General features: G+C 38.3%; 1 protein-coding gene across 3 annotated transcripts in view; it reads right to left on the reverse strand.

Annotated features, from left to right (window-relative positions):
• PLPPR5 (phospholipid phosphatase related 5) overlaps positions 1 to 13,391 on the reverse strand; it is a 125,227-nt gene that overhangs the window by 37,786 nt on the left and 74,050 nt on the right. For all 3 annotated transcript variants that reach the window (XM_086717651.1, XM_086717650.1, XM_086717652.1), the window contains exon 4: positions 3,107 to 3,283. In XM_086717651.1, the coding sequence (XP_086573777.1) occupies positions 3,107 to 3,283 (177 nt within the window). The remainder of the gene's footprint in view (positions 1 to 3,106; positions 3,284 to 13,391) is intronic.

Consider the following 13,391-nt stretch of genomic DNA (forward strand, 5'->3'; position numbering starts at 1 on the left):
TGCTCACACAGGCCTGATTTGTGCCATCTTATTTCCCTGGTTGTGTACAATTTACCTCCTCTATCCTCACCTGGAGTTTCACTTTCCAGCAAACCTATTTTCAAGGCACAAATTGTATCATAGAGTAAAAGAAGCTGAAAAGAAGCAAACTATCATTTATGGAACTAATGTCAGTCATTTGTGTAGCCATTCGTTGAACATACACTATTTTATTTGAAGTTTTAAATCCTCATAAGCTTTAAGGAGGCTTTCACTGGCCTCATTTAAAGAGGAAGCGGGATGCCTGGGTGGCTCAATCCGTAAAGCGTCCAACCCTTGGTTTCGGCTCAAGTCATGATCTCACAGTTCGTGATTTCAGGCCCTGTGTCAGGCTCTGTGCTAGCAGCACGGAGCCTTCTTGGGATTCTTTCTCTCTCTCTCTCCCTCTCTCTCTGCCCTTCCCCTGATCGTGCTCTCTCTCTCTCTCTCTCTCTCTCTCTCTCTCTCTCTCAAAATAAATAAATAAACATTAAAAAACTAAAGAGGAAGAACCTGAGGCTCAGAAAGGTTCAGTAAATTGCTTAAAAGCACAAACTGAATAAAAAAAAGAAACTGGGATTCAACCAGCTTTAATTTACCTGAATTCTGACAGTGGTTCTCAAATCACCTACATTAAAAATAAAAAATAAAAAAGCCCAGCTTATTCTAACCTACAAGGCCATTCACGACATTCACCCGGTGTTTTTGTATTTCCCACTCTTGTCACTGACACTGGACAATTGGTGCCACTCCAGGATGCCACCTCCTCTCATGTGCATGCTGTGTCCAGGCCTACAACTGACTAATAGCTCCATAAATGCCTCTTTTATGAAGCATTTTATATTGCTTCTATGCACTGTGCTTTTGCCCATCATTCCTTATGCCATCGTTTAGACCTCTCTACAAAGCTTTCTTTTTTAAAAAAGTGTTTATTTCTTTATTTTGAGAGAAAGAACATGCATGTGTGTGCACATGTGCAAGCTAGAGAAAAAATCCCAAGCATCAAGACTTGGGACTTGATCCCACGAACCACAAGATCATAACCTGAGCCGAAATCAAGAGCTGGATGCTTAACTGACTGAGCCACCCAGATGCCCCACAGACCTTTCAAGTTTATGTATCACCTCCCTTTTCTAACTATCCCTAATCCCAAAAGAGATCTCTCGAGTATACACACTGATGTCATTACATTTAACCCTCTATAAAACCCTCTGTGTCTATCTTGTTCCACCCAATTGTGATCTCTTTAAGTACATGGGCTCTAAATTTCTCATGTACTTATCCCCAGCACCAAGCACAGTGCCTGCATTATAACAAGGGTTCAGTAAATGTTTATGCTATGAAGGAAAAGAGGAAGGGAATATTTGATGGAATAACTTATTACTGGCTGCCCCTGAACCAGACTGTAACTCCCACAGGAAATAGATCGTGTTTATCTGAGCCTCCTTGCACCCCCAGTTCTTAGCACAGGACTTCACACCTGTAGACACACTCAGAAGTGGTTGTACATGAAGGAACAAGTGTTTTTTAGTTACTACAGTTAAAGCATTATTTTCACATGACCTTTTCATAAGTTCATTGTCTAGGTGTATGGGGATGTCTGAAGGGCCATTATGGAACACTCTGAATATGTGCAGTAGGCGGGTTTTGAGCCCAAGGGGATCCACAGTCCAACTTGTTCATCACATGCTTCTCAGATGAGGAAGTGACTAGGGTTCTAGATTTGGTCTTGCAAGGTGTTAATATAGTCACTGGAAGTAAAGGGAAGTTGGCAACAGCCACAGGAAGATAAAGCAGGAAGATTGATGCCAGTGAAGATTCTCTGGACTCATGAGTCTGAAATGCAGTTACATGTGACACTAGTGTTTTGAAATTTTGATGTTTGGTTATTTCTTTTCATAGGATTTATGTAAGGTGTTGGTCTGGTTTTATTTTGTTTTAAATGTTTCAATCTGTTTCAAACTGTGGTAAGTGAAAGCAAGGAAAAGGCTCTGGACCAAGTCTGGGCCCCAGTTTTCCTGAGGCTATAGGATATCTCTGAGAGAGAGACTGGGGTGGGCCTGAGTCTCCCAGGTACCTGGGGAACCAGAGGGGGTGACATCAGGAAGAGAAGTAGCACAGAGTGTGGGGCAGAGATGAGGTCATACTCACCACTCTAACCACAGGAGGTTCTACAGAAAAGAACTGCTTAAAATGCCTGGCTCACAAAATTGTTAGCTGGAAAGGTTCATACAAGTTTTTGCTTACTGGTTCTAAACTAGGGAAAGGAGCTGAAGAAGAGAAGTTAAGCGCGAGAAGCAATTTAAATGTAATCAAAATGGAAATAAAGTGGGTTTTTTTTTTTCTATTATAATGCATCAATGCCAAAATATGTTTTGATTTATAGTCTACACATTTTCCCTCTGGGTTAAATGTTATACACTCATACTTATAACAGATTAGTTATTTCTAAAGCCGGACTAAAATGTATTTTCCAACAACCAAAACCTATAGTCATATTCCAAGGAGATTTTATAATAGGAGTAGAGATGGCATGCTTATTTCATTAGAAATCACTACATAGTCTCTTTACTACTTGACAAAATCTGGCTTGAGATGGTACTGTTTTGGAAACCACCCATGGACTTCTAGTTACTGAAGGGAACCAATTCATCTCTCAAACAAGGTTTACCTGTTACCAAGTGCTGTGACATGGCAGTTCAAGGAGAAGACTGTGCTGGGACCCTGGGAGCACTTTGGGATGCTCTAGATACTCTGGGATGAAAAGTGGCCTGAGGAAATTTTAAAATATCCAAGCAATCCAATCTTAAAAAGTACCCAAGGAGGACTGAGCATTTTAGCCCCATTCCATTTTATGTGAAAGTATTTTGTTCACCTTTAGGTGCAGAATTTATATATTCTTCATCTCCAAATTTGACTTTAGGCAGGACAAATGAGGGAGGAGGAAGAAATGAATGACTTCAAATGTACATATTGTAATTTGACCTACCACATTTAGACAAACCCGGTGATTCACACTGGTATTGTCGTAGATGATTATAGAAGGTTCATTAAAAATGCAATGAAATCCAAATAAAGTTCTACTTACCAGAAATACTGCTATAGATATTCCAACCAGAAAGCCTGCTATCACATCGGACCAATGATTTCGATATTCTGCTACTCTGTTGAGTCCAGTAAGAAAGGCCAAACACATTAAGCCCAAACATAAAACGGGCTTAGCAAGTCTTGTTCCTTTGGCTTTGATTGTGTTGGTGATGTACATCTGAAACATTAAATGAAAAACATAACTTTTCATGAAGGTCTTTTTATGATATACATCTGATATATGTGTATGTACACATATATATTTACAGACATATCTAGGCCTGCATGGTCCAAATAATTAACTACAGTTTATGAATTTTTTGAAGGAAGTTTCACAGAAGTAAAACTTAAGAATGGCGATTATTTGGGGTGCTTGGGTGGCTCAGTTGGTTAAGCATCTGACTTCGGCTTAGGTCATACCTTGCAGTTCGTGAGTTCAAGCCCCGTGCTGGGCTCTGTGCTGACAGCTCAGAGACTGGAGCCTGCTTCAGATTCTCCCTATCTCTCTCTCTCTGCCCCTCCCCCACTCATACTCTGTCTCTCTTTCTCTCTTAAAAAAAAAAAAAAAAAAAAAGGAATGGCCGGGGCACCCGGGTGGCTCAGTCGGTTAAGTATCTGATTTCGGCTCAGGTCATGATCTCATGGTCCGTGAGTTCAAGACCCATGTCGGACTCTGTGCTGTCAGTTCAGAGCCTGGAGCCTGCATCGGATTCTGTGTCTCCCTCTCTCTCTCTGCCCCCCCCCCCACTCACACTCTGTTTCTCTCTGTCTCTCAAGAAATAAATAAATGTTAAAAAATATTTTTAAAATTTTTTTTTTTCAACATTTATTTATTTTTGGGACAGAGAGAGACAGAGCATGAATGGGGGAGGGGCAGAGAGAGAGGGAGACACAGAATCGGAAACAGGCTCCAGGCTCTGAGCCATCAGCCCAGAGCCCGACGTGGGGCTCGAACTCACAGACCGCGAGATCGTGACCTGGCTGAAGTCGGACGCTTAACCCACTGCGCCACCCAGGCGCCCCAAAAAATATTTTTAAAAAAAGGAATGGTGATTATTTCATTTTACTTAACCTGATATTTACTAATGGTCAATTCTTATGTAATATTAATCATCTAGAAACACTCAACACTCATATTCCAAGTGATTTTTTAAAATTTTCAATGTACCTATTAAACTATTAATATTTAATGATTAATGTAACTATTGTTTTATGTGAATTTACATCTTAGATCACTACTGTTAGAAGGGGCAAACTGATGAACAAGTGTTTTTAATGCTTACATTTTTGTATGCTGTATTGGGATGATGCATAATTGATAATTCAGAACTTGTGAATGTAGCTATAAAAAATAAAATAAGGTTGATTTTCACTAAATGTCTAGACAGTACGTTGAAGAAGGAATTTAAGGCTCAGTGCAGGGCCAGTGTTTGCTCTTATGTTGTTATTAGAAATTGTGGAATTACTTTGTTTTAATTAAATTTTATCAGCCAGAATTAGGACAAGAAAGGAACTTAATTACAACCGGGGAAATGTCTCCTTAAAACAAACAAAACAATTAATAGATACCTGCGTTTTTGGTGTCTTCACATATGCTAATGAAGAGCATATAGTGCCAACTGACTGCACTAAATGAAATGTCCTCAAGTTCCAAAAGTCACCACACTCAAGAATAATTTTGTCTTTCTTTCATTCTTATTTATTGTATAGCTCAATTGCTGATAATTTAAACCTTGTGTTACTACATAAGCAAAGCTGTTGACTGCACGGGAAGTGTGTCAGTTGATACATCAAGTCATTAGTAAAGTAATTATAAAGGAGGTAGCTTTTACAGTACAATACATTGTTATGTTGTTGATGTCAGTGGGTATCTAACACTGATGATATACTCAGAAAAAATACTTAGAGATGCATTTAATCACTTGCCTATTGTTCTGTGTTGAATAAAAAAAATACACTTGCCTAAGAGATTAAACCAAACATCAGCGCTTAAGTTTTTACTTCACAGCAGCCATTTCAGAATGCTATGAAATCCAGTAATTATCTCCCCCCCTCCACCCCGCCTTTTTTTTTTTTTCCTGGGCAAAGTTTGCAGCCCTGTTAGCTGCCAGAAGAGGCTGCATGAATATTTAAACAGCCCATGTGATACAAGGCTTCTATCTATCCAAGTTCTAGCCCTTTGCAGTCGCTCTCAGGTCCCAATATTCTGGGGGGGGGGGGGTGGGCGGTGGGGGGGGGCAGAGGAGGGTGGGAAGCTGAATTGTTCATCTTGGCCTTGCAACCTTAGGTCTGTATATTCTAAGCCTGTGCTTGGAAGAGCTGAATAATTTCAGTTACGAAAGATAAGTATACATGAGACGGAAACAAGAAGAGACAAGAAACAGAAAATAATACTCTGCCATCCCGAGAGAAGGTATTAAAGAGTTCTGCCCACACAAATAACAAGGCAGGGATATCACACTACTTCAGGTTTCCAGTGATGCATCTAATGGAATAATTCCTTATTTGACTAGTGCACACAAACAGGGAGTGAAATTTGGGCTGCTCGTGAGATTTTCTTTAACATAGCTATACGGCTGATTAATTATTTCTTACTTTTGCATTTCTTCACATTTGTCAGAACTCTAAACATACCCTATCCTTACTAAGACAAAATAAGGTGGAATGACAATTGATCAGTACTAATATTGCTAATAATCATTGTAGCTTTGATTTAATGAGTGATCCCTGTTCAAGGCAATGTTCTAAGTATTTTACATTAATTATCTTATTAAATTCTTGAAATAGCAATATAAGTCAGATCTCATCATTTCCTTCATGTTATAGACGAAAAAAATTGAATCAAGATAAAGCTTATAATGAAGAAAACACAATATGACTATTGGGGTGGCACTGTTGAGAACAGAGAATGTAAATGAGAAATAAGGCACCTCTTAGTCTCTCTGTCTTCTTTCTTTACTGATTTCTTGCATGGAGGAAATGGCCAATGGACATAAGCTGAGTATGAGTGAATGAAACAGAGGTGAAGTCAAAGATAGGAGAAAGGAGGCTGCTTTCGTATCATAAGGTGAGGCTACGTCTATACTCTGCTATTAGGGAGAAATAAGAAGTAATGTAGGGGTGCCTGGGTGGCTCAGTTGGTTAAGCGTCTGACTCTTGGGCTCAGGTCATGATCTCACAGTTTGTGGGATAGAGCCCCACATCAGGCTCCATGGTGACAGAGCAGAACCTGCTTGGGATTCTCTGTCCCTCTCGCTCTCTCTCTGCCCCCTCCCCCACTCATGTTCTCTTTCTTCCTCAAAATAAATAAACATTAAAAAAAAGTAATGTAACTATGGTCTGTATGGAAAATCTACAGAATCTATACAGTTTTGGAAAGCATTTGTCTTCCCCTTCATCCTCAAAGGCCATCTCAGATACTTGTCCAAGTTGTGTACACTTATAGTAATCTATAAGCTTGGGTGATGCCTCTCTGAAGTCTCTTTTGAGTGTTTGCTCTAATTGCTCTAATGACTCAGCATTGGTTATAGGAAGTCCAAAGATATAGTCTAGCCACTACACAAACTCACGAAAAAGCTTCTTTATGAGGAATAGCCTGGGAATTTGGCTCTTCCTCCACAGATTCCCACTTAATGTCCAGACTCAGAACGGAAAAAGATTGCATTTTAAAGGTTATGGGAAAAGGTGACATTTGTTCAAACACATTCAACTTTAAGGTGGATTATAGCATTGGTTTATAATACATAGATTTTTCTGGCACATAATCAGCATGGATGTCACAAAAGAAAAATTAGAGAGTTTTCACTTCTACTCAACAACTCTTTGGTACTTTATGAATGTAAGTGCCTTTTACCCAGTCTAATTGTGTTATTCTTACAGAAAGTCTATTATTCCTAATTTGCAGAAGAGGAAATTATGGCATAAGAATCTATTAAGCAAGTTGGATACAGTACAGAAATTGATTATTTATGCTCTCTTGGTCTTTAATTCACTTATGAAACCATCTAGGTTAACCAGATGTCAACATGTAGCTAAAATAAAACACAAACAGAAGACTATGATTTGAGCAAGATGAAATCCACTCAGTCCTTAAGGGTCAGTGGATGCTCACTACCTTACAGGTGTCCCCATTATCTAAACATTATTAGCAGTCCTTGTTTGTCCATTCCATGAGTATTTATTAGCACAAAGATGCAGAAGCCAAAGCTGATCATTTGCTCTCTGCTAACAGCCTGATATATATTCTTCTACACCTTTCTCTTTGCCTGTACAAATAGATACAATAACTTACACACACATATAGAGGGGTTGTGCTTGTTTGCTTTTGCTAAAATGTAATCATAATGTCCATGTTATTCAGTAATGTGAATTGACTCACTTCGGGTAATTAACATCCATCTGTTGGGTAAGTTGAGAAAGTACCATATAATATTAAAATGACTATTATAGGGGCACCTGGATGGCTCAGTGGGTTGAGTGTCCGACTTTTAATTTTGGCTCAGGTCTCATGGATCTCATGGTTTGTAAGAATGAGTCCTGCATTGGGCTCCGCACTGACAGCATGGAGCCTGCTTGGGATTCTCGCTCTCTCTCTCTCTCTCTCTCTCTCTCTCAAAATAAATAAATAAATTTTTAAAAATGATACTATTATATAAGTAAATAAAAACAGACAAACATTTGTGTTTGTTAAGCACCTACTTCCTATACACCTGAAACTGTTACTTCAAGAGGAGACATCCATGGTGAGATCCAGAAGGATGAGTATGAGAGTTTCCAGTAAAGGGGAAGTGGCGGGGGTTGGGTGGGGGTGGGGGGAGGTGTCCTAGACCCAGGGAACAGCAGTGATACCCCTGCTATGTGCTCTCCAAGAATCTTGTCTGTCCTTTCTCAGAACACTTACCACCATGTATGGTGTTTATTCATTTTAGTTGTTTCCTTCACTAGAGTGAAGATACAGAAGTGAAATCTGGGTTCTGCACTATAAACACTGTGATAAGTTAGCACTTTGCCTGACACACAGTGAGCACTCAGTAAAGCCTTACTGGACTTTCTGAATAAAAGAATGAATAAAATGAAAGTGCAAATGTGCAGGGGAAGGAGAATAGGGTATTTCAATCATAGCATTTTTTACTATCTGAAATCATGTTATCCATTTCTATGTATATATGTTTATCTGTTCCCTCCATTAGAATATTCCATTAGGATGGAACCTACATCCATTCACCATTCTGCCTGATATGTATAGATCACCTTCTACATAGTAGGTATTCAAAATTATTGTATCAATGAATGCATGAATGGCATGCTTGGGGAAAAGTGAATTTCTGAACTCTTATATAGTCTGAAAGTACATATCACTAGCTGAAATTGTCTGGTGCATGTATTTGTTTACTTTCTATTGTCTTTCTCCTTCTTGTCTATTTCATACTGCCTGGAGCCATACCTGGTGCAGGGAGGCACCTATGATAAGAGAAATATAGCTCCCTGAAGGTTCCCACACACTAATCCTATGAAACAGAGGAAGGGAGCCATAAGCTAAGGCATTCCGATAAACCCTAAAAGCTGGAAAAATCAAAGAATGAACTCCCCCCTAGGGCCTCCTGAAGGGGTGCAGTTGGGCTGAACCCTTGATTTTATCCCAGTGAGACTCATGTTGGATTGCAGAACAGCAGAACTCTAAGATGATAAATTTGGGTTAATTCACTAAGTTTGTGGTAATCTGTCATGATGTCAAAAGAAAACTACTACTTTCAATCAATATCTGCTCAGTGTGTGAATCAAAAAATGTACTGGGATTTGTAAAACTGATCCTGAGGAGGAGAGAACTGTGGCCTAGTGAGTAGCTCATCTGTTTTGCAACCAATAGGACGCGGTTTAATTACTATCTCTGCCACTTACGTAGATAAGCCTTGTTTAAGCCTTGGTCTCCTTATGTACGAAAGGTAAATGCTAGTGAAAGTATCACCACACAGTACTGAAAGGAGTAAATGATATCATATAGGTAAAGTTCTTAGCACAGAGCTTGGCCCACAGTGAGTGCCTAGTAACTGTAGGGGTGAAGTCAGGGCGAGGCTGAAGAACACAGGAAGCCCAGGACCTATCGTGCTGTGTGATGGTGAAGGCCGTGCCTGGTGAATGGGCATAATTGGGTTTTTGGTGTCACTGTGATCAAGCATGTGGAGAACTTGGTTTCTTCTCTTGTTTCTATGCTTCTTGCACTTTTTCCATATGCCATTTTGGCATTTTTCTCTCTCTCCTAAGTTTTCTGTCTAAAGAGAGCCATCATTTCTTTGCAGGTAGTTGCCACCTACTTTATCCTTTGCCTCTTCTTTCTCAGACTAAATGGCCTCAATTCCACACATCAGTAAGGAAATAACTCTGTGGCCAGACCCCTCAGCAACATGACATTCTTTCTAGTGCTTTTGACATATTCTAGTCCTCCTCCCAAAATGCAGAGTCCAAAATTAAGTCCCCAGTGCACATCCACTCTGATCAGCCTGGAGTGCAACTGTAACTTTTCTGGATTGCATCCTACGGTCTTACTCGTAGATCTATATTTCACAATTAGGTTAGGACTGGATTATCTTCAAACTGATTTCCAGGTTTTGACTATTTTGATTAGTACAATCTAAAAAGGAATTGTTTTTTTTGCTTTTCTTTTTTAACAACAATATACCACTACTGGTCAGAGTGTTTGTGATTTACTAAATCGTTTGTGATTCTATCTTACGGACTGATGCCCTAACAAGTTCCCCTCATTTTGGACTCCTGGGATTACTCAAAAAATCAAACTTCTTAACTGTTTGCAAAATTACATTCTGCCCTGTCAAGACCAGTTTGAACTTTTAGGATGCCATCTATCATATTAGTGCTTTCTCTGAGCTTCTCATTAGCTCCATACAGATCATCGCTAACAAGACAGCATCAAAGGTGGAACTTCATGGCACTCCACCAGAGATTTAGTAGCAAATGTGTACAGGGACATTGAACACCATCTTTTAGGTTCATTTATTAAGCCAGCTGTGCAATGTCCTGAAAGTCTTATTGTTGCATCCATACTTATCCACATTCATAGATTTGCCAAGCAGCAATGTGAAGCTGCCTGACAGGGTATATAACAGAATGGTGATGGGAGGTAATGTGATAATGGAAAGGCCATAGACTTTGCAGCAGACAGATTTGTGTTCACATAATTCAGACCTTTCAGGGCTGCGATAGGGGACTGCAATGAACAGTAGTATATTGAAGCCATAAATTTTATATACAACAATCTAGATTGTATAAAGCATACAGCTACCTTATTTTCCATCACTGACCTAAACTTCATCATGAGCATCCATCCAAGACTGAATAGGAATGAAATAGGGGAGGGAGGAATGTTTAATAAACCCTCAGTTGTTCTCAGCTTCTCACTCTTCCCTTTCCAGCAAAATGGCACTCCAGTTGCAGGACTGTGTGGCCCAAGTGGGGAGGCAATCTCAGAGCAGCCACAGGGCTGTCCTACAGAGTGGCCTCTTCATCTTTGCTGGTTCCCACTGCCCTATGCATCTCCTACTTGGTCTCCACAGTTTGCTCTAATGACAACTATTGCTAATGTCCTTGTGAGCCCATACTGACTTGTTCCATCGAGGCTCACATGCTATAAAAATCCTTTGTATCTCCAGCACATCTGCTTTCTAGCCCCAGGTGGGTTATCTGTCCTCTCCAGCTATGTTACACAGTACTCTGGTTTCCATGATGCCTATCTTTTCTGCTGCCTGCACTACCTGCTCTAGAGATGCATTGAGAATGAATTCTTCCAGTTTTAAGCCAGAAATGAGGTATAAGCCCAACTATTTTTTTTTTCTTCAACTTTTCTGGAGTTTCTATTATCTGTTATCTATTAACTGTAATCTGTTATCTATTATCTATTCAATTTCCTTCTCAGGCTTTCTAACCTAAGGGCACTCACCCAAATGATCACATCTGCCATTCTGTCCTTTCTCTCCTCCAGTCTTCCCACTTCCTAGGCCCAGAAATGCACCTTCTCCTCACCTAGGTTGACGATAACATCTCTTACATTATATCCTATGTTCTCTCTATTACTGTCTTATAATACTCAGATCTCCAAATTTTGCTTTTGGTATGTAAAGGTAGCTTTGGAATTTAGAAATTCCTTTTCTCTTTTGACAAAGAGAGATTTGATTATTAAAACCAAACAGTGTCTTCCTTTTTGATCGATACTGTCTCATCTCTTTCCCACCTTCCCCCAGATTTACTGAGGTATAATTTGTAAATAAAAATGTATATACTTAGTGTATACAACTTGATGTTTTGATATATGTATGCATTGTTAAGTAATCATCACAATCAAGCTAACTAATATATCCATTATCTCATACAGTTACCATTTTGTATGTATGTGTGCGGTGGGAACATTTAAGATCTACCTGCCCTCTTAATAAATTTTAAGTATACAATACAGTATTGTGAACTATAGTCACATTGCTGAACCTTAAATCTCTGTGTGGTACATACAGTACATATACAATGGAATACTATTCTGCCTGGAAAAAAAAAAAAGGAAAAGGACATCCTACCATTTGTGACAACATGGATGAACCTGAAGGACATGATGCTAAGTGAAATAAGCCAGGCACAGAAAGACAAATACTGCATGATCTCTCTATGCGGAATTGAAAATAGTCAAACTCACAGAGCAGTGAATAGACTGGTAGTATCCTGGAACTGGGGAAATGGGAGATGGGGAGATGTTGGCCCTTGTCTTATGGTCCATCCTTTTCAAAGGCACTGAAGAATAGATGAGAAATCCTAGAGCCATATTGTTCAATATGGTAGCCACTAGCTACTATAGCAATTGAGCACTTGAAATGTGGCTAGTGGAACCAAGGGATTTAATTTTTATTTTTAATTAACTTTAGCTAATTTAAATTTCAAAACTGGCACTTTATTTGATTAGAAAAAAATTTTTAATTTAAAAAAATTATAAATTTCTAATTTTAAATTAGAAAAATTCCAATTTTTTTTTTTTTATTTTTAGAGAAAAAGAGTGCAAGTGGGCGACAGGGCTGAGGAAGAGAGATAGAGAATCTTAAACAGGGCTCCAATCCAACTCAGGGCTCAATCCTATGACTTTGGGATCATGACCTAGGCCAAAATCAAAAGTTGGATGCTTAACCTACTAAGCCACCCAAGCACACCTCTGAAAAATTCCAAATTAAAAAATTTGGAGCAAGCTGGGTATGAGCATCTAGTTTTTACACTGTAAATTTTATGAAATCTAAATTACAGATAAAATATTTCAGATGAAAATTTAGTGTCTGAATAGAGATGTACTGCAAGTGTCAAGTATACACTGGATTTCGGAAACTTTGCCAAAAAAGGAAAGCAAAATATCTCATTAATAATTTTTATGTTAATGTTGAAATGGTAGTAAATATGGATACACTCAGTTATACAAAATATATTATAAAATTAATCTCACCTTTTTAAAAACTTCTTAAATGTGATTACTAAAACATTAAAAATCCTATATGTGATTCATTTTGTGTTTGTACTGGATAATCTGTATAATCTATTGGATAATGCTGACCTGAATAAGTGTCATGATTTAAGGGAAATGAAAAATATATCAGTTAATTATAAATAAAAAAAAAGATTGTATGCTTTTCAGCATTTATTTCTATTTTGTTATTTCTATTATTACATTGGTTGGACTTGGGCACTGAACCTAAAACCATTTTTTAGGGCAATGGTGCTTTATCAAACAATAGTTATTTATATTTTTGTATCTGTATTTATCTTGTATACCTATTAATATATTACAGCTTAAGTAGCATAATGTAGTAAAGTGATATTTGGGAATTATTTTGAATTTCAGAGTCACAGTCTATTTTTTTCAGGTTCTAATTATCTTAACAGCTACTTTTTAATGTTTGACCTCATCAAGTTATTCATTTGTTTTGTATTTTACAGATACCCTTTAGGTACTTGAAAGATTCCATAGGAGGGAAAGCTCAACTTTATGAGTTTAATATTCTAGATTAAAATGTCAATCTACCTTTGATTATTTCTGTGACTTTAGACAGATACTTAACTTCCCTGAGTCTTATTTTTATATCCTTTGTAAAATGAAAATGACAATAACAGTTTGTAGGATTTAGCACAGAAGCTGCACAAAGAATATAAGTTTTGGCACCATGAAGATTTTTGTTTATTTTGTGGCTCGAATATACCTAAAGGATTAAAAAGATATTATTTAGATTAAAACTATATATTTGCTGGGA

This window comes from Puma concolor, chromosome C1, assembly GCF_028749965.1.
Source record: "Puma concolor isolate L17-30 chromosome C1, mPumCon1.1.hap2, whole genome shotgun sequence".
Taxonomy (NCBI): domain Eukaryota; kingdom Metazoa; phylum Chordata; class Mammalia; order Carnivora; family Felidae; genus Puma; species Puma concolor.